The sequence below is a fragment of the Pseudochaenichthys georgianus genome, chromosome 17 (genome assembly GCF_902827115.2).
Source record: "Pseudochaenichthys georgianus chromosome 17, fPseGeo1.2, whole genome shotgun sequence".
Taxonomy (NCBI): domain Eukaryota; kingdom Metazoa; phylum Chordata; class Actinopteri; order Perciformes; family Channichthyidae; genus Pseudochaenichthys; species Pseudochaenichthys georgianus.
This window is the reverse complement of record NC_047519.1, coordinates 42520751-42547232: the sequence shown is the minus strand read 5'-3', so window position 1 is coordinate 42547232 and position 26482 is coordinate 42520751. Positions and strand designations below refer to the sequence as shown.

Genomic DNA, 26482 nt, shown 5'->3' with positions numbered 1-26482 from the left:
AAAGAGGCTTTGAAGTGTACTTCAGTAAAAAGTACCCATAGCTAGCAGCTGCTTTAAAGAGTACCTGACCTCCCTTTATATCAATAGAACAATGCACTGTAACTTTTATTCATGTACCTTTTGTTCTTCATGTTTTATTATCTTTGCTTTTAAATGAGTGTTTTTAAATGCCATGTTATAATATATGTCTTAATGCCCTTTCATGTTTGTAAAGCACTTTGAATTGCCTTGTGTTGAAAGGTGCTCTATAAATAAACTTGCCTTTCCCAAAGCTTCGTCCGAGGCGCAGTCAGAAGATCTGGTGGAGCTCATTCCTCCGGACGAGGACTCGGACTACGACCAGGACGACTACGATGAAGGCGCCATCGTCTCCAGTGGCAGCGTGGCCTTCTCAAACCCTCGCAGTGGGCAGTGGTCTCCGGACTACCGAGGGTCTGTCGGCACCTACAACAGCTCAGGGGCGTATCGCTTCAGCTCGGACGGGGCTCAGTCCTCGGTGAGTTGATACAACAATTATATTCTGTTCAATTAAGTGTTCATCAAAGGCATCTCACTTATTACAGTCCTTAAAACAGTTAAAGCCAAACTGGTCATTGTTCTCAACTAGGCTTCATTTAGACCAGTGTTTCTCAAACTTGTTCATACCAAGGACTTAACCAATAAAAAAACACTCGCGGACCACCTAACTCCACAAATATCCAAAAACACATCGTTTTTTACAAATCGCCTGAAAATGGTACAAACAAGTGGCCACATGTGTGATGAAGGTGTTGATCTGGGCTATATCATGCAATCGAAAGTGAAACTTAACCTCGCTCCATTGCGGAGATATTCCCGCGAGAGTGCGGAAAACTTACATTTATTTATTTCAAATGTGAAATGTTACCAATATACTCACGGACCACTAGGGGGCGCTCACGGACCACCAGTGGTCCGCGAACCACACTTTGAGAAGCACTGATTTAGATCTAATACTTTTCACTAAGTCGGACAAAATGGAAAATGGACTACTTTGATATAGCTCTTTTCCAGTCCTTTCACGACACCTCAAAGAGCTTTTTCAAAGTCAGCATGTACCCATGCATACAGGCAAAGGCTACAAAACAAGGCAGCACACACATTCACATACCGGTTGCCATTGGGAGCGACTTGGAACTGAGCAGAATCCTGCCAAGTAAAAACGATTGGACCTTTTTAAAATGTGCTCGTTATGTCTTAAATGTCTAATTTCTGTTTCTTTTTATTCCAGTTTGAGGACAGCGAAGACGACTTCGACAGGTTCGACACCGATGACGAGCTTTCGTATCGACGGGACTCCGTCTACAGCTGCGTCACGCTGCCGTACTTCCACAGCTTCCTCTTCATCAAAGGTCCAGTCTCTCCCTTATTACACTCCTCCCTCAGACGTGTACAGCGCAAGAGGAAAGACTAGGGGTTCAATTATATGTTTTGATTATAAGGATTGATCTTTAAAGTGTTCTTAAAGGTGCAGCTAGTCTGAAGTACTTTGTAGACTGCAGGGTAGCTGGTGAAGGTGCAGCTAGTCTGAAGTACTTTGTAGACTGCAGGGTAGCTGGTGGAGGTGCAGCTAGTCTGAAGTACTTTGTAGACTGCAGGGTAGCTGGTGGAGGTGCAGCTAGTCTGAAGTACTTTGTAGACTGCAGGGTAGCTGGTGGAGGTGCAGCTAGTCTGAAGTACTTTGTAGACTGCAGGGTAGCTGGTGAAGGTGGCAGCTAGTCTGAAGTACTTTGTAGACTGCAGGGTAGCTGGTGGAGGTGCAGCTAGTCTGAAGTACTTTGTAGACTGCAGGGTAGCTGGTGAAGGTGCAGCTAGTCTGAAGTACTTTGTAGACTGCAGGGTAGCTGGTGAAGGTGCAGCTAGTCTGAAGTACTTTGTAGACTGCAGGGTAGCTGGTGAAGGGGCAGCTAGTCTGAAGTACTTTGTAGACTGCAGGGTAGCTGGTGAAGGTGCAGCTAGTCTGAAGTACTTTGTAGACTGCAGGGTAGCTGGTGGATTTACTCCAGGTGGAACTAAAGTCTGATTCAACACTTGATTAGATTTCACATCATTCATCCAGATCTGTAAAGTAACTTAAAGGTATTAAATACATGTAGAGGAGTAGAAGTACACCATGTACCTCTGAACTGTAGTGGAGTAGAAGTACACCATGTACCTCTGAACTGTAGTGCAGTAGAAGTACACCATGTACCTCTGAACTGTAGTGGGTAGAAGTACACCATGTACCTCTGAACTGTAGTGGAGGAAAAGTACACCATGTACCTCTGAGCTGTAGTGCAGTAGAAGTACACCATGTACCTCTGAACTGTAGTGGAGTAGAAGTACACCATGTACCTCTGAACTGTAGTGGAGTAGAAGTACACCATGTACCTCTGACCTGTAGTGGGGTAGAAGTACACCATGTACCTCTGAACTGTAGTGCAGTAGAAGTACATCATGTACCTCTGAACTGTAGTGGGGTAGAAGTACACCATGTACCTCTGAACTGTAGTGGGGTAGAAGTACACCATGTACCTCTGAACTGTAGTGAGTAGAAGTACACCATGTACCTCTGAACTGTAGTGGAGTAGAAGTACACCATGTACCTCTGAACTGTAGTGGAGTAGAAGTACACCATGTACCTCTGACCTGTAGTGGAGTAGAAGTACACCATGTACCTCTGAACTGTAGTGAGTAGAAGTACACCATGTACCTCTGAACTGTAGTGGGGTAGAAGTACACCATGTACCTCTGAACTGTAGTGGAGTAGAAGTACACCATGTACCTCTGAACTGTAGTGGAGTAGAAGTACACCATGTACCTCTGAACTGTAGTGGAGTAGAAGTACACCATGTACCTCTGAACTGTAGTGGAGTAGAAGTACACCATGTACCTCTGAACTGTAGTGAGTAGAAGTACACCATGTACCTCTGAACTGTAGTGGAGTAGAAGTACACCATGTACCTCTGAACTGTAGTGAGGTAGAAGTACACCATGTACCTCTGAACTGTAGTGAGGGTAGAAGTACACCATGTACCTCTGAACTGTAGTGGAGTAGAAGTACACCATGTACCTCTGAACTGTAGTGAGTAGAAGTACACCATGTACCTCTGAACTGTAGTGGAGTAGAAGTACACCATGTACCTCTGAACTGTAGTGGGAGTAGAAGTACACCATGTACCTCTGAACTGTAGTGGAGTAGAAGTACACCATGTACCTCTGAACTGTAGTGGAGTAGAAGTACACCATGTACCTCTGAACTGTAGTGGAGTAGAAGTACACCATGTACCTCTGAACTGTAGTGGAGTAGAAGTACACCATGTACCTCTGAACTGTAGTGAGTAGAAGTACACCATGTACCTCTGAACTGTAGTGAGTAGAAGTACACCATGTACCTCTGAACTGTAGTGGAGTAGAAGTACACCATGTACCTCTGAACTGTAGTGGGGTAGAAGTACACCATGTACCTCTGAACTGTAGTGGAGTAGAAGTACACCATGTACCTCTGAACTGTAGTGAGTAGAAGTACACCATGTACCTCTGAACTGTAGAGGGGTAGAAGTACACCATGTACCTCTGAACTGTAGTGAGTAGAAGTACACCATGTACCTCTGAACTGTAGTGAGTAGAAGTACACCATGTACCTCTGAACTGTAGTGGGGTAGAAGTACACCATGTACCTCTGAACTGTAGTGGGGTAGAAGTACACCATGTACCTCTGAACTGTAGTGGGGTAGAAGTACACCATGTACCTCTGAACTGTAGTGGAGTAGAAGTACACCATGTACCTCTGAACTGTAGTGGAGTAGAAGTACACCATGTACCTCTGAACTGTAGTGGAGTAGAAGTACACCATGTACCTCTGAACTGTAGTGGAGTAGAAGTACACCATGTACCTCTGAACTGTAGTGGAGTAGAAGTACACCATGTACCTCTGAACTGTAGTGAGTAGAAGTACACCATGTACCTCTGAACTGTAGTGAGTAGAAGTACACCATGTACCTCTGAACTGTAGTGAGTAGAAGTACACCATGTACCTCTGAACTGTAGTGAGTAGAAGTACACCATGTACCTCTGAACTGTAGTGGAGTAGAAGTACACCATGTACCTCTGAACTGTAGTGAGTAGAAGTACACCATGTACCTCTGAACTGTAGTGGGTAGAAGTACACCATGTACCTCTGAACTGTAGTGAGTAGAAGTACACCATGTACCTCTGAACTGTAGTAGAGTTGTTTCTATGGCATACTATTCTATTCTATTCACGACGAGATTAGTTTTAAACCCTCTTCTGAATATAGTTGTTTGACATTTAATTGAAATGACGCCATATCAACATTGATTTCATTTCTAACACGTCTCCACAATGATATACTTTGTAATGTTACGTTTGATCTGAAGATGGCGAACTGACTTTGGATAATGTGATGTCTCCGTGTGCAGGCGGCCTGATCAACACGTGGAAGCGGCGCTGGTGTGTTTTGAAGGACGAGACGTTCCTCTGGTTCAGGGCGAAGCAGGAGGCTCTGAAGCAGGGCTGGCTTCACAAGAAGGGCGGCGGCTCGTCCACGCTGTCCCGGAGGAACTGGAAGAAGCGCTGGTTCGTTCTGAGACAGAGCAAACTCATGTACTTCGAGAACGACGGAGAGGAGAAGATGAAGGGCGTGCTGGACATGCGCGACGCCAAGTAAGTTGTTCTTTTACTCCCGTTATGTTGTACTGTGCTGGTTCGCTGTACAGCACTCACCGAGGTGCTGTATGAATAATACAGATTGAGATCGAAGTAGCAGTGATATATACTGTAACTGAGACAAACTGAAAAAGCTATGACTCACATTTCCATTTTTTCTTATTTCATATTTTCCATGATTTTTTAAAACTTGTATGACAAACTAAAATGTGACTTTTTATGATTTATTTTGACTTTCCATTACTAATGTATGGCTTTTATGACTCACTATGCATTGATTTGATTTGTCCTATTCTTGCCTAACTATACTATTACTTTTTATGACTTATTTATTACACTTTGACTTTTTGATGATTATTATTAATATTATACTACAAGTTACGACTTAAAAAACTAGGGCTTTTTATGACTTTTATGACAAACTAACATTTTAGTTTTTTATGATTTATTATGATACACCAGACTATGAGTTTGCATTACTTATTTAGGACTTCATGACTCACTATGCATTGATTTTCTATGTCCTATTCTTGCCTAACTATACTATTACTTTTTATGACTTATTTATTACACTTTGACTTTTTGATGATTATTATTAATATTATACTACAAGTTACGACTTAAAAAACTAGGGCTTTTTATGACTTTTATGACAAACTAACATTTTAGTTTTTTATGATTTATTATGATACACCAGACTATGAGTTTGCATTACTTATTTAGGACTTCATGACTCACTATGCATTGATTTTCTATGTCCTATTCTTGCCTAACTATACTATTACTTTTTATGACTTATTTATTACACTTTGACTTTTTGATGATTATTATTCAATATTATACTACAAGTTACGACTTATAAAACTAGGGCTATTTATGACTTTTATGACAAACTAACATTTTAGTTTTTTATGATTTATTATGATACACCAGACTATGAGTTTGCATTACTTATTTAGGACTTCATGACTCACTATGCATTGATTTTCTATGTCCTATTCTTGCCTAACTATACTACGACTTTTTATCAGTTATCTATGAATTCGTATGACTTATTATACTATGAGTTTTTAGGATTTGTGTTACATATTATACTTGGACCCTTTTGAGATGTTTAATGAGATACTTTACTTCGATTTTTGTATGTATTTTTTTTACTATGACACCGAATTATTTTACCTTTTTATTGACTTTTTTTACATTTTGACCATACTTTGACTTTTGATGACTTATTCATGACATACTATACTTTGAAGTTTTGATGATTATTATGAAATATTATTCTAGAAGTTACGACTTACAAAACTGGGACTTTTCATGACAAACGATATGACATGATATATAATGACTTTTTGATTTCCTTTTCTATGACTTTCTATGACTTTCCGACAAAATCAGTTTTAAATCTTCGTCTGAATATAGTTGTTGGACATGTGTAGCAAGCTGACCTGTGCGCGTGTGCGTGCCACACTTATGTGAAGATGACCTATTGATAAAGTGTTTCCGTGCTCTGCAGAGAGATCATCGACAACACGGGAAAGGAGAACGGGATCAACATCGTGATGCCGGACAGGACCTTCCAGCTGATCGCAGAAACTCCAGAGGACGCCAGGTCAGTTGGTTTCAGATATCATGTGATCAACGAAACGAAACATGTACGGGAACATAACACTTATTTAATAATAACAATGCAATCAGAATCAGAATCCACTTTAGTGACTTTTCACATACAAGAAATGTGCTTTGTATACATAACATGTATGATGATGGTGATGATGATGTTTCCATGGTTACAGCCAGTGGTTCAGCGTGCTGAGTCAGGTGCACGGCTCCACAGAGCAGGAGATCAGAGAGATGCACGACGAGCAGGCCAACCCCCAGAACGCTGTGGTGAGTATTATGGGATGGAGACGAGATGTAGAGAAAGGCAGAGCAGGTCCAAGAGAGAAGTCAGAGTATGGTTCGTCGAGCACCGTCTGAACCCTCTCTCTCCACTCAATAGCTTTGTTAGCGAGACCATAGCGTGTTGCTAAAGCTCTGTATAGTTGCAACATCTGTAACACACACGAACATCTGTAACACACACGAACATCTGTAACACACACAAACATCTGTAACACACACAAACATCTGTAACACACACGAACATCTGTAACACACACGAACATCTGTAACACACACAAACATCTGTAACACACACAAACACACAAACTGCCTTTAAAATGTTTTTACAAGGAACACAGAGTCATTCAATTAATGAATTCATCTCTCTCTCTCTCTCTGTCTCTCTATCTCTCTCTCTCTCTGTCTCTCTCTATCTCTCTCTGTCTCTCTCTGTCTCTCTCTGTCTGTCTCTCGGTCTCTCTCTGTCTCTCTCTCTCTCTGTCTCTCTATGTCTGTCCTCTCTCTGTCTCTCTCTCTGTCTCTCTATGTCTGTCTCTCTCTGTCTCTCTCTCTCTCTGTCTCTCTCTCTCTCTGTCTCTCTCTCTCTGTCTCTCTCTCTCTGTCTCTCTCTCTGTCTCTCTATGTCTGTCTCTCTCTGTCTCTCTCTCTGTCTCTCTATGTCTGTCTCTCTCTGTCTCTCTCTCTCTCTGTCTCTCTCTGTCTCTCTCTGTCTCTCTGTCTCTGTCTCTCTCTCTGTCTCTCTATGTCTGTCTCTCTCTGTCTCTCTCTATCTCTCTCTGTCTCTCTCTGTCTGTCTCTCGGTCTCTCTCTCTCTCGGTCTCTCTCTCTCTCTGTCTCTCTCTGTCTCTCTCTCTCTGTCTCTCTCTCTGTCTCTCTATGTCTGTCTCTCTCTGTCTCTCTCTCTATCTCTCTCTCTCTGTCTCTCTCTATGTCTCTCTCTCTGTCTCTCTCTCTGTCTCTCTATCTCTCTCTCTGTCTCTCTCTGTGTCTCTCTCTGTCTCTCTCTCTCTCTTCAGGGCACGCTGGACGTTGGGATGATCGACTCGGTGTGTGCGTCAGATAATCCAGAGAGGTGAGGAAACATTACATGTTCTGCTACACACACTCTGTTACACACACACACACACACACACACACTCTGAGACACACGCTCTGTTAAAGGTCCCTTTAAAAGCAACAGGATAGAGTATATTGTGTTGTTCTCAATTGAGCCACTAGGGAGTGCTCTAGGGAGTGCTGCTGTTACACAAATAATAATAAATATTCTTTTTTTTAAATAATTGACGTTTCTCGTTATTTCGAGGTTCTATGATGTCATTGATTAATTACAGGATCATTGTTTAGGATTTGCAGGAATGTACGTTTGAGCTGTGTTCCACTAATGTATCCAGATAATGGGATCATACAGTGTGTGATTGGTCCTTTATCCTGTCTTCTTCTTCTTCTTCTTCTTCTTCTTCTTCTTCTTCTTCTTCTTCTTCTTCTCGTGATCATTAACGGTTTCTCTGACTCGTCGCAGGCCGAACTCCTTCGTGATGATCACAGCGAACCGCGTGCTGCACTGTAACGCCGACACGCCGGAGGAGATGCACCACTGGATCACTCTGCTGCAGAGATCCAAGGGAGACACCAGGGTGGACGGCCAGGAGTTCATCATCAGAGGTAAAGCTCCTCCTACTTCTCATGACCCTCTCTGAAGCTCCTCCTACTTCCCATGACCATCACTAAAGCTCCTCCTACTTCTCATGACCATCTCTGAAGCTCCTCCTACTTCCCATGACCATCACTAAAGCTCCTCCTACTTCTCATGACCATCTCTGAAGCTCCTCCTACTTCCCATGACCATCACTAAAGCTCCTCCTACTTCTCATGACCATCTCTGAAGCTCCTCCTACTTCCCATGACCATCACTAAAGCTCCTCCTACTTCTCATGACCATCTCTGAAGCTCCTCCTACTTCCCATGACCATCACTAAAGCTCCTCCTACTTCTCATGACCCTCTCTGAAGCTCCTCCTACTTCTCATGACCATCTCTGAAGCTCCTCCTACTTCCCATGACCATCACTAAAGCTCCTCCTACTTCTCATGACATCACTAAAACTCCTCCTACTTCTCATGACAATCACTAAAACTCCTCCTACTTCTCATGACCATCACTAAAACTCCTCCTACTTCTCATGACCATCTCTAAAACTCCTCCTACTTCTCATGACAATCTCTGAAACTCCTCCTACTTCGCATGACCATCACTAAAGCTCCTCCTACTTCTCATGACCATCTCTAAAGCTCCTCCTACTTCTCATGACCATCTCTGAAACTCCTCCTACTTCTCATGACCATCTTTGAAACTCCTCCTACTTCTTAACATACTTCAATATGCAGATAAAGTTAAAGTGCAGGAATATATCGGTTTATGTACAAACATCTGACTCCTTGATTCCCTGCAGGCTGGCTGCACAAAGAGATGAGGAACAGCAGCAGAGCGTCTCTGAAGCTGAAGAAGCGCTGGTTCCTGCTCACACACAACTCCCTGGACTACTACAAGAGCTCGGAGCGCAACGCCCTGAAGCTGGGAACGCTGGTTCTGAACAGCCTGTGCTCCGTGGTGCCGCCCGACGACAAGCTCTTCAAAGAGACCGGTAAGAAACGACAACAACGCGACTTGAATCTGACTTTTGCATCTGAATTTCCGTACTCTAAGTCAGGGGTGTCAAACTCAATTTCACATCAGCATTAAGGTTGCACTAAAAGGGCCAGTTGTAAAGATACATATTACAATATATAATATATATAAAATAATGTAATATATTACATTATTGCCTCTGCATTTGACTATTATCAGATAGGGCACTAACTTCATAATTAATGTCTGAGAGCAGAAGTCTAGGCCAAATCATTGCAAGTCTCTTCAGTGCGCAAGTCGGAAAACGAGATGCATTGTGGGAAATGTAGTTTATTGGCAACATGCTTCTAACCGTATTATAGTCTTTGCAAGCTCTTGCGGGGCCCACATAAAATAAAGCGGTGGGCCAGTGCTTCAATCCCATTTTAACCTTCCTTCAAAGATTCTAATTATTCAATGTTTTTATTAACTTCACTCCTTCCCCGTCTGTTCCTGGTGTCCTTCCTGCTCTCAGGCTACTGGAGTGTGATCGTGTACGGCCGTAAACACTCGTACCGTCTGTACTCCAAGCTTCTGAACGAGGCCACGCGTTGGGCCAACTCCATCCAGAACGTCATCGACACCAAAGCCCCGATCGACACGCCCACGCAGCAGCTCATCCTGGACATCAAGGTGGGAACTGTGAGCATTCACGAGCTACATTAGGGAGCTACACATTCATTACATCACTTTGTAGACGGCTTCAGACCACTCGTAAAGCTTTGTTTCTTTACCTTGCTACTATATTTCAACTCACAAGTCCTGCCAGTAAAGGATCAAGTATTTGGCAAACTTGGACAAATGCACCGGGTCACTAAATAACTGGAGTTATTCGTGGTATCTTTTCATAAGTTTCCTTTTTTTGTTGAGAAAGGGTTATTTAACATGCAATATGGTTTAATTGTAGCTTTTCTTAAAGGTTATCTCGTTTTTTAAGTATAATTTCTTGTTTTTTTAACAACGCTGGTTAGGACTTAGAGAAAACGTATGCTACATGTAAACTATACACAGAAAGACGATAGAATTCGACTAAATTCACATCCCACTAACTCAAGCACACCGGCTTCATATACGGTTCAAAGTCCTCGTTCCAACTGCATCCTCTCTAGTAAACCTCAGAGACTCATCATGTCCTCCCTGCCCTCGTCTCTGCAGGAGAACTGTCTGAACTCTGAGGTGGTGGAGCAGATCTACAAGAGGAACCCCATCCTGCGCTTCAGCCTCCACCCTCTGCACACGCCCCTGCTGCCGCTGCCCTACGGAGACATTCACCACTCAGGTGAGACCCGGAAATAATTAAAAATACAGAGACAGTCGACTGAGATATATCTGCAAATATACGTCATTCACAGTGCTGGCAACTTCACTTTATACGGAGCTAATGACCCCTAACGTCCCCTCCAGAGGTGGGAGGTAGTGGAGTACAAATACTTCGTTACTGTACTTAAGTACATGTTTCTCGTATCAGTACTTTACTCCACTACTTATTTTTCTGATGACTTTTTACTTTGACTTCTTACATGTTGAACTCAAATACCTGTACTTTGTACTTCTTACATGTTGAACACAAATACCTGTACTTTCTACTTCTCACATGTTGAACTCAAATACCTGTACTTTGTACTTCTTACATGTTGAACACAAATACCTGTACTTTCTACTTCTTACATGTTGAACTCAAATACCTGTACTTTCTACTTCTCACATGTTGAACTCAAATACCTGTACTTTCTACTTCTCACATGTTGAACTCAAATACCTGTACTTTCTACTTCTTACATGTTGAACACAAATACCTGTACTTTCTACTTCTTACATGTTGAACTCAAATACCTGAACTTTCTACTTCTCTCATGTTGAACCCAAATACCTGTACTTTCTACTTCTCTCATGTTGAACCCAAATACCTGTACTTTCTACTTCTTACATGTTGAACTCAAATACCTGTACGTTCTACTTCTCACATGTTGAACACAAATACCTGTACTTTCTACTTCTTACATGTTGAACCCAAATACCTGTACTTTCTACTTCTTACATGTTGAATCCAAATACCTGTACTTTCTACTTCTCACATGTTGAACACAAATACCTGTACTTTCTACTTCTTACATGTTGAACTCAAATACCTGTACTTTCTACTTCTCTCATGTTGAACTCAAATACCTGTACTTTCTACTTCTTACATGTTGAACTCAAATACCTGTACTTTCTACTTCTTACATGTTGAACTCAAATACCTGTACTTTCTACTTCTCTCATGTTGAACTCAAATACCTGTACTTTCTACTTCTCACATGTTGAACTCAAATACCTGTACTTTCTACTTCTTACATGTTGAACACAAATACCTGTACTTTCTACTTCTTACATGTTGAACTCAAATACCTGTACTTTCTACTTCTTACATGTTGAACACAAATACCTGTACTTTCTACTTCTCACATGTTGAACACAAATACCTGTACTTTCTACTTCTTACATGTTGAACTCAAATACCTGTACTTTCTACTTCTTACATGTTGAACACAAATACCTGTACTTTCTACTTCTTACATGTTGAACACAAATACCTGTACTTTCTACTTCTTACATGTTGAACACAAATACCTGTACTTTCTACTTCTCACATGTTGAACACAAATACCTGTACTTTCTACTTCTTACATGTTGAACTCAAATACCTGTACTTTCTACTTCTTACATGTTGAACACAAATACCTGTACTTTCTACTTCTTACATGTTGAACACAAATACCTGTACTTTCTACTTCTTACATGTTGAACACAAATACCTGTACTTTCTACTTCTCATGTTGAACACAAATACCTGTACTTTCTACTTCTCATGTTGAACACAAATACCCAGGTACTCTTTAAAACAGCTGCTAGTTATGGGTACTTTTTACTGAAGTACACTTCAAAGCCTCTTTACTTTCACTTGAGTAAAGAAGTTTAGTCAGTACTTCTACTTTTACCAGAGTATTTTTGAACACGAGTATCTGTACTTCTACTTGAGTAAAGGATGTTGTACTTTTGCCACCTCCCCCCCTCAGCTCTGAGGAGCTACACCACCCTGCAGGAGGAGGCTCTGAAGGTGTTCGGCTCCCTGCAGCACCTGGAGGGCGTGTCGGACCCGGTGCCGCTGATCCAGGGTCTGCTGCAGACGGGCCAGGATCTGAAGCCTCTGAGGGACGAGCTGTACTGCCAGCTGATGAAACAGACCACCCGCCCCCCCGAGCCGGGCAGCCCCGGGAACATCTGCAGCTGGAAGATCCTCGCCTGCATGTCCTGCACCTTCCTGCCCTCCAGGAGCGTCCTCAGATACCTCAAGTTCCACCTCAAGAGGTAACGGCACGCAGGGAGACAGATTGTGTGGACAGAGAATGCTTCGGGGCAATGCCGTAGCAACTTAAAATCAGCTGCTGTCTCGAGCAAATTATGAGTTAGGCAAATATGCAAAGAAACACAATATCGATATAAAGTCTTTTAAGATATTTTCTTTTAATGCTTGCAAGCGTCATGACTCCTCCTGAGTGCGCTGTGTGAGACAGACTCTCTTATAGGGAAACATCAAAGATCATTCTCCTGACAACACAACAGCATGTGGGCCCAGGTGGATCACAATAAGCAAACCTCGTGTGTCGCAGCTACCCCCCCCCCCCCCCCCTACAGTAAATGTCTTCCTTTCATGTAGTGCAGTGTTTCTCAAACCTTTTCTTAACAAGCACCACTTAACCAAAAAAAAAACACTCACGGACCTCCTAACTCCACAAATACCCCAAAACACATCGTTTTTCTAGAACAGATTACAAATCGCCTGAAAATTGTACAAACAAGTGGCAACATGTGTGAGGAAGGTGTTGCGCTGGGCTATATCATGCAATCGAAAGTGAAACTTAAGCTTGCTCCATTGCGGAGATATTCCCGCCAGAGTGTGGAAAACTTTTATTTATTTATTTCAAATGTGAAATGTTACCAATACACTCACGGACCACTAGGGGGCGCTCACGGACCACACTTTGAGAAGCACTGCTGTAGTGTCATAAAACCCTTCACCTTACCCTCGTGAACACAGACCAAATGTTATTCTACTTACTACTTAGTTCAAAGTTACATGTCATTAGGGTTACCCTGTATTAAGCTTTAATACCATAATTGCCATAACAGCAATTCATCTTGTTTTTGTGTAAATGAATAATACTTTTTTTCGTAATGTTGGTGTAGTCTCTCACGATCCAAATCTCCCTCCCCGCAGGTCTCGAGAGCTCCTTCCCGGATCGGAGATGGATCGTTACGCCGCCTTCGCCCTGGACTCCCTGAGGAAGACTCGCTGTCGGGAGAACGTCCCGTCGCAGGAGGAGATCCGAGCCATCGTGGCCCGGCAGGACATGAGCACCACGGTCCACTGCCATGGAGGAGGATCCTGCAAGATCACCATCAACTCACACACCACCGCTGGAGAGGTATGTTCAAACATTAATAATTTTACAGAACTCGCAGAATAATATAAAATAATCTCTGTTTCAAACAAACGTTTATGTCCAGCAGGATAATCTCCACATATTAACAGTACTTTATAATTTCTGAAGTAAAAAGCTAACATTAGGCTATAAAGGAACTACAGCACGGTCACATGACTTCACGTCACCACCGCTAAGCTAAAGGAGGCTAATGTTGGGCTATAAAGGAACTACAGCACGGTCACATGACTTCACGTCACCACCGCTAAGCTAAAGGCGGCTAATGTTGGGCTATAAAGGAACTACAGCACGGTCACATGACTTCACGTCTCCACCGCTAAGCTAAAGGCGGCTAATGTTGGGCTATAAAGGAACTACAGCACGGTCACATGACTTCACGTCACCACCGCTAAGCTAAAGGTGGCTAATGTTGGGCTATCAAGGAACTACAGCACGGTCACATGACTTCACCTCACCACTGCTAAGCTAAAGGAGGCTAATGTTGGGCTATAAAGGAACTACAGCACGGTCACATGACTTCACGTCACCACCACTAAGCTAAAGGTGGCTAATGTTGGGCTATAAAGGAACTACAGCACGGTCACATGACTTCACTTCACCACGGCTAAGCTAAAGGAGGCTAATGCTGGGCTATAAAGGAACTACAGCACGGTCACATGACTTCACGTCACCACCGCTAAGCTAAAGGCGGCTAATGTTGGGCTATAAAGGAACTACAGCACGGTCACATGACTTCACGTCACCACCGCTAAGCTAAAGGTGGCTAATGCTGGGCTATAAAGGAACTACAGCACGGTCACATGGCTTCACGTCACCACTGCTAAGCTAAAGGAGGCTAATGCTGGGCTATAAAGGAACTACAGCACGGTCACATGACTTCACGTCACCACCGCTAAGCTAAAGGCGGCTAATGCTGGGCTATAAAGGAACTACAGCACGGTCACATGACTTCACGTCACCACCGCTAAGCTAAAGGCGGCTAATGTTGGGCTATAAAGGAACTACAGCACGGTCACATGACTTCACGTCACCACCGCTAAGCTAAAGGCGACTAATGTTGGGCTATAAAGGAACTACAGCACGGTCACATGACTTCACGTCACCACCGCTAAGCTAAAGGAGGCTAATGCTGGACTATAAAGGAACTACAGACAACAAAAACATCACAATACCAGCTATCAATCCCATTTGAAAACTGGAAGATTGATCTGTTGTATATGTCTAGGTTATCCATGAACCACTCATACTTTAGTTTACATACCCCCTTTTTCTGATTAGTAGATGTGTAATCTTCAAGTCAAGTCCTCAAGCAATTTAAATAGTATGATTCCAGTGTCTAATCAATCGTGTTTGTGTTGACCTGTGTGTCAGGTGGTGGAGAAGCTGATCCGAGGCCTGGCGATGGAGGACAGCAGGAACATGTTCGCTCTGTTCGAACACAACGACTCCACGGAGAAAGCCATCGAGAGCCGCATGGTGGTGGCCGACGTGCTCGCCAAGTTTGAAAAGTAAGCTTCTTTGTACATTTGTGTTATACATGTGTGATTGTGAGTGTCCTACAGTATTGTAATTCGTCATGGTACCAGTGTTTGTGCACCGCTTTAGGGTGAGAGCTGCTCCACCTCAAAACCTGAATCAGACTACCCTAATAACATATCCACATCGTCTCTGACCTCGACCATGTCCTGAATATAAATTGAGGAAAAGGGTCCAATCACTACTTTGTGAATCAGTTGATCTTTTGTCTTCTGGTCTTTATGAACTCTCTCTTGTCTCCAGACTTTCAGCGAGTCCGGACGAGAGCAACACCGGCTGGAAGTTTTACTTCAAGCTTTACTGCTTCCTGGACACGGAGAACGTCCCCAAAGACAGCGTGGAGTTCGCCTTCATGTTTGAACAGGTAACAAGCAATTTAAAACCTGTTGCTTTTGTTCGGAGCCATCAGACTGAAGCTCGATATCTAACCCGTAGAGCAGGGGTGTCAAACTCAAGGCCCGGGGGCCAAATCCAGCCCGCCACTTCATTTTATGTGGCCCACAAGAGCTTCCAAAGTATATCATTTATTTAAGTTTATTTTAAAGTTACGTGCCGCTTTACAGGAGAACGTTGCCCATAAACTACATGTCCCACAATGCATCTCATTGTGTGACATGCGCAATGAAGAGACTTGCAATTATTTTCCCTAGACTTCTGCTTTCAGACGTAGTTAATTATGAAGTTATTACCCTATCCGATAATAATCCAATGCAGAGGAAATATTGTAAAATAATACATTATTTTATATTTATTATGTATTTTTATATAGTCTTAAAGTTACCACCGGCCCTTTGAGTGCAACCATAATTCTAATGTGGCCCGCGATGAAATTGAGTTTGACACCCCTGCCGTAGAGGAATACCTTTTGAATAATGGAGAACACTTTAAACCCCAAAAGTGGTTGTTCAGCAGGAGTATGATGTTGTTTTGACAGAAGTGGGTCTATATTGTCAAGTATTTAAAAAATATATTTATTTTGATCTGATGATTTTAGATTGTGATCATTATTTGTCTGTTTTTAGAATATGTGTTTCTATTGCTTTGATTCTAGTGAAGCAACTTATTTAAATACAAACATGGATGCAGTTTTTTTATGCATTTCATCTTATTTTGTTCAACATAAAATAGGATTCTTACTTATGAACATTGCTCAAAGAAAGGCGTTGAAACGTGTAAAAACAAGTATTGATATTGTTACTAAGCGATGGTATAGTACTGCAGCCAGTATTTCTCTCGTGATTAGAAAAAATAATCTCTCCGTTTTTTAATAATAATACATTTATTTAGTATACAAAAAGGAAGTGCTTAAGCAAAGAAAGAACAGTTCATGATGCAGACATTAAGGTTACATTTAGTTAAAACAGACCCCGTAGAGTCCAGAAAGGAACAAACATAAGAACAGAATACACAAGTCTCAAGTAGAAACAAAAGCCAATGTATGCATCAGAGCAGGAGAGCATGATGGGAAGGAAACATGTTAACCCGCGTGGGGTATAATATGACACCAGCTGTTGTTAAAACATGAATTTGTGGCGCTTTCTGACTGACGGAGGTGTTTGTTTTTCCGTCTTTTATTGAGACGGAAATTAAGGTTAACATAAAAACAAAACACAGAGTCCCGAAAGGATCAAACATGAGAACATAACACATAAATGAGTGGTTTTATTTCATGTATCGCAGTTTCAAAATGTTTTTACTTGACAGTTGTTCTGAAATCTCCATCTCACATTTCCTTGTCTCCAGGCTCATGAGGCTGTGATCCGGGGTCGGTATCCGGGCCCCGAGGAGACCCTTCAGTTCCTGGCGGCCCTCAGGCTTCAGTACCTCCAGGGGGATCACAACCCCCAGGTCAAAATCCCCGAAATGTCCCTGGTGTTCCCCATGTCTCGGTTGCGGGCCCGTGTGCAAAACTCGGCCAAAACCTTCGCTCCGAGCTCCGTCACTAGCGCCGGCGGCGGCGGCTCTTTATCCGAACGCTCGGGAACGTCGGAGAGGAAACGCTCGAGCTTCCTGGAGGGAACGCTGAGGAGGAGCTTCCGGAGCGGATCGCTGAGTCGGCAGAAACTGGAGGAGGAGAACAGCATGGAGGCGTGGCTGAGGGAGGAGGCGGCGGCCGTGAAGACCTGCGTGATGGACAAGTGGAGGAAGCTGCAGGGCATGAACCAGGAACAGGCCATGGTCAAATACATGGCGGTGGCCAAGGAGTGGCAGGGATACGGATCCACGCTGTTCAACGTGGAGGTGAGTCTACCAGCGTTTCGTTTTGGATCCCTTGTTGAAATATAGTTCTTAGTGTAATATTAATATGTTTAATATTTTTTGTGTCAAGATGGGTCGTTCCCCTCTGAGCTGTTTTATTGCTACGGTTCTAGTAAAGCAACGTTTTTTAAAGGAACTTAAACTACAGCATGGTCACATGACTTCACGTCACCACCGCTAAGCTAAAGGAGGCTAATGTTGGGCTATAAAGGAACTACAGCACGGTCACATGACTTCACGTCACCACCGCTAAGCTAAAGGTGGCTAATGTTGGGCTATTGAGGAACTACAGCACGGTCACATGACTTCACGTCACCACCGCTAAGCTAAAGGAGGCTAATGTTGGGCTATAAAGGAACTACAGCACGGTCACATGACTTCACGTCACCACCGCAAAGCTAAAGGTGGCTAATGTTGGGCTATAAAGGAACTACAGCACGGTCACATGACTTCACGTCACCACCGCTAAGCTAAAGGTGGCTAATGTTGGGCTATAAAGAAACCCGTAATTAAATATACTTCTTATTTTAATATTAATGTATTTAATAGTGTTGGTGTCGTGACGGGTCGTTCCCCTCCGAGCTGTTTTATTGCTAAGGTTCCAGTAAAGCAACTTTTTTTTTTAAGCAAACATGGATGCATTTTATCTTATATTTTGGAAGTTTTACGACTGAACATTGCTCAAAGAAATGCGTTGAAAAGTGTAAAAAAAAGTATTGATATTGTTACTAAAGTAAGGTATAGTATTGCAGCCAGTGATTAGAAAATACATCTCTCAGTTTTCAATAAATAAAAGCTAAAAGGTTTTATTTCCAGTTTCAAAATGTCAACTTTTACTTGACATTCAAATCCCTCAATGAAATATAGTTCTCAGAGTAATATGAATATGTTTACTCTTTGCAGTGCCGTGACGGGTCGTTCCCCTCGGAGCTGTGGCTGGGCGTGAGTCGGGAGGCGATCTCTGTGTATAAGAGAGGAGAGCCGTGGCCTCTGGAGGTTTTCCCGTACGAGCAGATCCTCTCTTTCGGAGCTCCGCTGGCCAGCGCCTACAAGATCACTGTGGAGGGCCGAGAGCTGGTGTTCGACACGCATATGGTTCGTAACGACAAGTCAATGGTTTCTTCATGTCGAGATAAATTATAGGCATGTTTTGAAGGATAGAATTAGCTTCGTCAAATCAACGGAACATTAGTTCACCAACCGTCCTCGCCGTAAGAATCTACTGATAGTGACATTTCAAAATATTTAGATTATTTTCTTGATGTCGAAATATATTAAGAACAGTTTTTAAGATGGTTAAATAACATTAGCAGAGTCCAATCCCTTTACAATTAGCCAACAGCTCATATTTACATGTCGAAGCTCAATTGAAAAGAAAAATTATTGCACCGACTTGCCTTAATAATAATAATCTTGCACTATTTTATTTCTGTTTCGTTCTTCTTGCACTATTTGTCATTGTTTTATGTCCTATATATATATATGTTGCATTGTTGGAGGAGCCTGCCCACTCTGTAGCTATATGGCAAGAAAGCCTTTGAATCTGTGAATGCATGCAGGTGAAGCAAACAGAAACACGAAAGTCCTCTTCTCTCTCCTCTGCAGGTCATGGACATCGCCAAGCTGATGAAGGCCTACATCAGCATGATCGTGAAGAAGCGCTACAGCAACTGTCAGTCGGTCAGCAGCCACGGCAGCCAGTGCAGCGCCTGGTGAACTCCGACCACCATCTTTGGAATCTCAAGACTGACTCCGAATGCCGGAGACAAACCACAATGCTCTTAACGATAATTAGCTAAAGTTGTGATTTTGTCTGGTTTCATTCCAAACCGTGACGCATCCCACCTGAGAGATCAGAGCCTTAAACAGTGAGCAACCATTTCAAGATGGTTTTCTTTAGTTGCTAACTTTTTTTAAACCTTCGTAATGCTGACATACAACGTGCAACCAGGAATGAGTCAGCATTTTAGCACTTCCTGTTCCCTCACCTGGAAGTCAATGGCTTTCTGAATGTGTTTTTGGTTGTTAGCCTGAAATACGGTCTGTGGTTAACACAAGCGGAAGAGATTTTTGTGCTACGACATAAAATACGTCAGTTAATACCTCACTGGGGCATTTAAATACGGAGGTTACTAACTAGTGGCTAAATGAGACGACTAATCGCCATCACACCCAACATTAGCCACCTTTAGCTTAGCGGTGGTGACGGGAAGTCATGTGACCGTGCTGTAGTTCCTTTACAGCCCAACATTAGCCACCTTTAGCTTAGCGGTGGTGACGTGAAGTCATGTGACCGTGCTGTCGTTCCTTTACAGCCCAACATTAGCCACCTTTAGCTTAGCGGTGGTGACGTGAAGTCATGTGACCGTGCTGTAGTTCCTTTATAGCCCAACATTAGCCGCCTTTAGCTTAGCGGTGGTGACGTGAAGTCATGTGACCGTGCTGTCGTTCCTTTGTAGCCCAACATTAGCCACCTTTAGCTTAGCGGTGGTGACGGGAAGTCACGTGACCGTGCTGTCGTTCCTTTGTAGCCCAACATTAGGCTTGAACGTTATTATTGGTGGTAAATATTGACAATCTGACCACAATATCCTTATTGCTAAGAATTCTTTTTGATTCCTGAAGCTACGAAGGACTCAAACACGTTAACACTAAGGCTCTGTATCTAAAGGTCTGGGTCCAACATTGGGTTCAACAGTGATACTAAAAAATAAGGCACTTGTAAAAAGTACACGACGGGAATAACCTATCAACACTTTTCCTGGGATTCTGCAGTCGCTGAATAAGATAGTAAAACAATCAGACCAAAGAAAACCATCCGAGCGTTTCACACGACCGTGTCATCCTCTCGTGATTTACTCTAGATGTGCGGATGTGTCTTGTTTTGGAAAAAAGGACGCTCATGTCTCCTGATGCTAATGTGCCGCGGCACTGCAAGGACTGTTGGTGGTGTGTGTGTGTGTGTGTGTGTTGTGTGTGTGTGTGTGTGTGTGTGTGGTGTGTGTGTGTGTGTGTGTGTGTGTGTGTGTGTGTGTGTGTGTGTGTGTGTGTGTGTGTGTGTGTGTGTGTGTGTGTGTGTGTGTGTGACTTTGAAAAGAGGTGCGTCTGAATGTAATTAAAGGAAAGCCGTGAAGAAGGAGGAGGAAGGAGAACAAGCCTTTTCCTCTGCTTTGATAAACTCTGGGACCTTCTTAAAAAAAGAACTGTAAATAATATGCGACTGTACTCGTCTGAAGCATTTCTACTTTGTGATTGATTGTGATGATTTTTTTGAAGGTCACACACAAGTGCCTGTTCCAACTGAAGCGGGACGAACTGAAATCAAACCGATGCCACTCTTGTTCCTGCGTCACCACAATCTGGAAGGTTCCCTTTAACTACAAACGTACTTTCACACTGCAGAACGTGTCCGTCTGTGCAGGTCGTTCAACTCTGAGTCATTATTACTCTGACGTGTAAGCCCAGTCTTACCGTCCGTCTCCCAGTCCAGAAAACAGCACTCACATTCAAAGTGAGGAAGGTCAGGTGTGGAAGTAGGTTAGGGCCACACGGGGACACATAGTGAAGCGCCTACCATCTGGGGAACATCATGTTAATGAGGATACATTCAGAATTTCTACGGGGAAAAAAGGTTCAAATTGAAATCTCAAGACCTAGAAGTTCTGAATTCAAGCTAAGAATTCTCTGATAAATTATTATTTAGATCTCAAAATTCTAAATGTATTCAAAGAATTGCGAAGGGAGAAAATAATAAAGATTTTATTAGAATTTCGATGCTAAAAAATAATAAGATTTTTTGACAAAGAATTGCAAGGGGAGAAACGAAGTCAGATATTGATCTCGAAATTACGATTTCCTTAATTTAAGTGAGGATGAAAAGGATTCGTGATTTCTGAATTTAGATTTTGAGATTTGAAATAACAAATGTGTTTATTTAAATCTCAAAACTCAGATTTCGAAAAACTCCAAATCCTCACTTTATTTTCCCGATGCATCAAATGTATCTTTATGCATGAATTCAAAGCTAAAAAACATTTTCCACATGCTGCCCTGATCGCTATCCATCACTTCCAAAGATCAATATGTAGGGCTTGTTCTTTGTAAAGTTCTGTTGTTTCAAAATAAGAATGCACTACACACACACACACACACACACACACACACACACACACACACACACACAGTGCTAACCTTAGATAAGAATGCACTACACACACACACACACACACACACACACACACACACACACACAGTGCTAACCTTAGATAAGAATGCACTACACACACACACACACACACACACACACACACACACACACACACACACACACACACACAGTGCTAACTTTAGATAAGCATGCACTACACTGCATGGACGATAATTGAAAGCAAAAATCCACAAAATATGACTAAGTCAGAAATGGCCCTTGTCGTCGATGTAGCACGATTGAAAGGCCTTAAAACAGGACGCAATGCCCCTTCAAGCGACTCGGACTGCAGGTATCGAACCATCATTAGTAATACTGTCTGAACTATCGATGCAATTGATCAGATTTGAGTTTAAAGACTTGCTCAGTGGGATTGTGTGCAGCGTGACATTCCTACAACATTTCACTGGAGCTCCGCGGGCGGCAGATCCATCCAAAGACGCGTGTGCAGGTTTCTTCCACGGTGCCTTGTTGTATATTCTGTACACTTCGTCTGTTTTCCAATGCGTGGTTTCTCTTCTTTTGTTGCTATACTGTGCAATGTTATATAAATATTATATAATCACGTGGCTGTACATTTTATACTGTAAGTCTTCGCCTTGTTTTCTCTCCTGATGATCGCCCCGTGGTGATCTTCTTCAGGTAAACATCTCGTTGTGTTTTTCTCTACGCAACCATGCAACTGACTGATCTTTGACACGCACTGGTGTTTCTATTTTCTATCTGTATTAGCTGTATTATGTTTGGAAAGGATGATTCTAACAATAAATGATTACATATTTGGTCTGAGTGGTATTGAGATGATTTACTTTATTTGATATACTTTGACAGTCTCAATCGGTAGTTTTGAATACTGGGTAATTCATTGGTTTAGAGTTCATTTCAGTGCTGTGTGTGTGTGTGTGTGTGTGTGTGTGTGTGTGTGTGTGTGTGTGTGTGTGTGTGTGTGTGTGTGTGTGTGTGTGTGTGTGTGTGTGTGTGTGTGTGTGTGTGTGTGTGTGTGTGTGTGTGTGGTGTGTGTGTGTGTGTGTGTGTGTGTGTGTGAGAGAGTGTGTGTGTGTGTGTGTGTGTGTGTGTGTGTGTGTGTGGACTAGCATTACTATACTTGTGGGGACCTAAATCTGTTTACATAGTCACGTGTGGGGACTCGCCTCCCTTATGGGGACAAATTGGAGGTCCCCATAAGGGCAATCATTAATTTTAGGGTGAAGACTTGGTTAGGTTAAGGGTTAGGGTTAGGTTTTTGTAAGGGCCACCAGATCTCCCCATATTGTCCGACGACTCCGTGGTTGTACAGAGATCTAAGGAAAGGCACGCGCACTAGAGGACGTGTCGGCTCATGCCCCATCTTAGCATCCTGACTGAATCATAAGTGTGAAAAGGTGTAAAGTAGACAGGGTAATAAAAGCTTGAAGGACAGAGACACGGAGGAGGGTAGCGGTGGTTACCGGCGGATGCCTCCTCTTGCCGCAATGGCCGTATCTGTTTTGTGGCCCGTTTCCTTTCGTTATCCCCTTACGGGGCTCGTACCGGAAAGGGGTTGGAAAAGCAGAATGAAAAAACGGGAGAGAATGTGGTTTTAGGATTAGGCAATGGAGCCAGAGTGGTTAAGATTAGTGATCCGACAGGGTCGCTGGTATTCTTGGGGAACAAAGTAGTCCGCAGTTAGACTGAAGCTGGTCTATTATGATATTTAGTTAAGAGTGTACCATAAGTTAATTTTAGTGGTTTTAATTAAGAGTCAGATAGCCATTTGTGTAGATGTATTTTAGGGGAAATAAATGAAAGGCCTCCTAGTGCCAGTCACGATTCGCACCAATCCAGGCAGGGCCTCACCAAGCCGGGAGAACCGGGTCCAAAAAACATTAGTTGCACCAGGACACCGCTCAATTCGGGTAGAAACAACTCCCCCACCCCGCCAAGGTCGACTCGGAACCGACTGAGGGAATTACCCTTCCAGTCCAAATAAAGTCCCCCAAGGTCCAAACAAACCTCGCCATGTCAAAGTACCGCCTGTTTTAGAAAGAACCACACCTCTCCTTATCAGTCATGGTAGACCGAGGTCTGACTGAGGAAACAGCTAAATGATGTTTCTAACTTCAATTCGAATTTAGAGATTTAGAGAAAAGTCTAACATAAATTGATCACAATTGTTTGAATTAAAAGTCAAAAGGTTTTTATGGAGATGTATATTAGGATTAGGCAAGTAGCCAGGGTGGTTAGGTTTAGAGATAACATTAAGGATAAGATGGTCTATTGTTTGATGGATATTAACTTAAGTTTAGGCATCACGTCTAGTGGTTAAGTTTAGGAGTAAGATTAAAAAAAGGGTTGCTAAATGTACTGCTGAGAGATGGAGGATAAATGTTCACCCCTAATTAGTAGTCTGCATAAAAACAGACTGAGTACCCTGTGCGGCGCAAATGGCCCAATAGCCATCGTGAGAGACAGTCAGTTGTTTTTTGTACTCCCAAATAGAAGTATTTGGGGAACAAAATAGTCCTTTATATTTGTTTGGAACACATCGTCAGTAATGAACCTAGAGGTCACGGGGTGTTTCAGCCATTATCACCAGACACCCTACTCTAGGGGGGCCCCGCTGGGTCGATCAATTCCCAGTGTTGTGTTGTTTTCTCAAAGCTCCCAACTAGGGGAAAAGGACTGGTAGGTAGGTCAAGTTCGTGAGCTTTAAGGTGGAGAGAAAACTTGTAACGGACCATAATGAAATATATTTAATCACCCTGGGTAAAGAGAACTGTATAAACACCCTGAGAATTAGTAAACCAGAATTAAATACCAGGTCAGCAGACTCAAATAAAGTAGATTTAACCGCCGGTAGAGGGAAATATAAACCCATTGTGTTGATTAATACACCAGAGTTAAAAACTGGGTAGATAGACCAGAATGAAGTAGATTAAACCACTTGTAGGTAGTAAGAAAAACACCCTGACAAATTAAACCAGAATTGAGTATTGGGTCAAGAGACTCAGAAAAAGTAGATTTGACCGCTATCAGTAGAGAGAGATATATACACTCACTATGTTGATAATAAACCAGATTTAAATATTGGGCAAATAGACCAGAATAAAGTAGATTACACCCCTGTAAGTGGTGGGGAAAATACCTTGGAACAGAAGACCCGAAGTAAGTTTTGTGTCAAGAAACTAACGTAAGGCATGTGTTGGTTAAGGTTAGGATAAGTCTCCAGGAAATGCATGTAAGTCAATGTAATGTCCCCTGAAGTGTGTGTGTGTGTGTGTGTGTGTGTGTGTGTGTGTGTGTGTGTGTGTGTGTGTGTGTGTGTGTGTGTGTGTGTGTGTGTGTGTGTGTGTGTGTGTGTGTGTGTGTGTGTGTGTGTGTGTGTGTGTGTGTGTGTGTGTGTGTGTGTGTGTGTGTGTGTGTGTGTGTGTGTGTGTGTGTGTGTGTGTGTGTGTGTGTGTGTGTGTGTGTGTGTGTGTGTGTGTGTGTGTGTGTGTGTGTGTGTGTACACATTACGTTACAAGATTGGAGCATTTCTGCTGCATTCATGTGGCGTCCCGTCCTTCCTTCCTGAAAAAGAAAAGACAAAAAATTATTATAACTTATGAAATGTGCATAGGGTACATACTTGCATACTTTCGGGAGAGGCTCCGTGATGTCATAGATGATGTCATGACATTCCGCAAGATGTCATAGCTTTCTTCACATTCCTCATCGGTGATGTCATAGAGCCTTTCTTCACTGGTGATCACATGACGTCATGCCGAGTGCGATGACATCATCCGTGACCTCACGGAGCCTCTCCTGAATATACTATATATATATATATAATAATATGAACGGGGGTTCCTCCACAGAGTTCACGTTTTCTGACGATGCCGAGCAGACGCAGACGAGCCGCTCGCCCCGTGCGCAGACGCAGGAGACCTCGGGAGAAGAGGTCCCTCGCTGCTCGCAGACGCAAGAGAGTGGTCCGACGCGGACGCTAAGCAACGACAGGAAGCATGTGGCACAAGATGGATCCTGTGATGGAAAGTAAACAAAGATAAACCAGGCAAAGCGATCACACCTCTACCAGCTGACCCGACAGGCAGGGAGACAACACTCGGAGCTCAGTCTCCCTCTGGGTCAGAGCTATGGCCCAGGACAATGTGTCAACAATGATGTCATCACGTTGTCATGTGATCACTAGGGAGGAACGGCTCTTTGACCCCGATGCAGAATGTGATGACGTCATCGTTATGTCAGAGCCTCGTCTGAATGTTTTAAAGTTTGCAAAGACGAAAACACGCAACGTGATGTCATCGGTGACATCATCACATTCGGAGTAACGTCACACTCGAAATCGGACCACTCTCGTGCGTCTGCGAGCAGCGAGGGACCTCTTCTCCCGAGGTCTCCTGCGTCTGCGCACGGGGCGAGCGGCTCGTCTGCGTCTGCTCGGCATCGTCAACAAACGTGAACTCCGTGGAGGAACGGGGTCTACTTGCAAACTTTCAGGAGAGGCTCTGTGATGTCACCGATGATGTCATCGCACTCTGCATGACGTCATAGCTTTCTTCACATTCCTCATGGGTGATGTCATAGAGCCTTTCTTCACTGGTGATCACATGACGTCATGCCGAGTGCGATGACATCATCCGTGACCTCACGAGCCTCTCCTGAATATACTATATATATATATGATAATATGAACGGGGGTTCCTCCACGGAGTTCACGTTTTCTGACGATGCCGAGCAGACGCAGACGAGCCGCTCGCCCC

At 43.1% G+C, this 26482-nt stretch overlaps 1 protein-coding gene across 1 annotated transcript in view; it reads left to right on the top strand.

Annotated features, from left to right (window-relative positions):
- Positions 1 to 20498, top strand: part of myo10 (myosin X) — a 150207-nt gene extending 129709 nt beyond the window's left edge. The window contains 17 exon segments of the mRNA XM_034104935.2: positions 273 to 496; positions 1250 to 1370; positions 4440 to 4683; positions 6203 to 6298; positions 6483 to 6576; positions 7608 to 7663; positions 8111 to 8253; positions 9040 to 9231; positions 9730 to 9887; positions 10410 to 10533; positions 12311 to 12602; positions 13513 to 13720; positions 15110 to 15246; positions 15518 to 15638; positions 17018 to 17515; positions 18437 to 18628; positions 19139 to 20498. Of these exon segments, the coding sequence (XP_033960826.1) occupies positions 273 to 496; positions 1250 to 1370; positions 4440 to 4683; positions 6203 to 6298; positions 6483 to 6576; positions 7608 to 7663; positions 8111 to 8253; positions 9040 to 9231; positions 9730 to 9887; positions 10410 to 10533; positions 12311 to 12602; positions 13513 to 13720; positions 15110 to 15246; positions 15518 to 15638; positions 17018 to 17515; positions 18437 to 18628; positions 19139 to 19249 (3011 nt within the window). The 3' untranslated portion in view covers positions 19250 to 20498.
- Positions 20499 to 26482: the final 5984 nt, after the last annotated feature.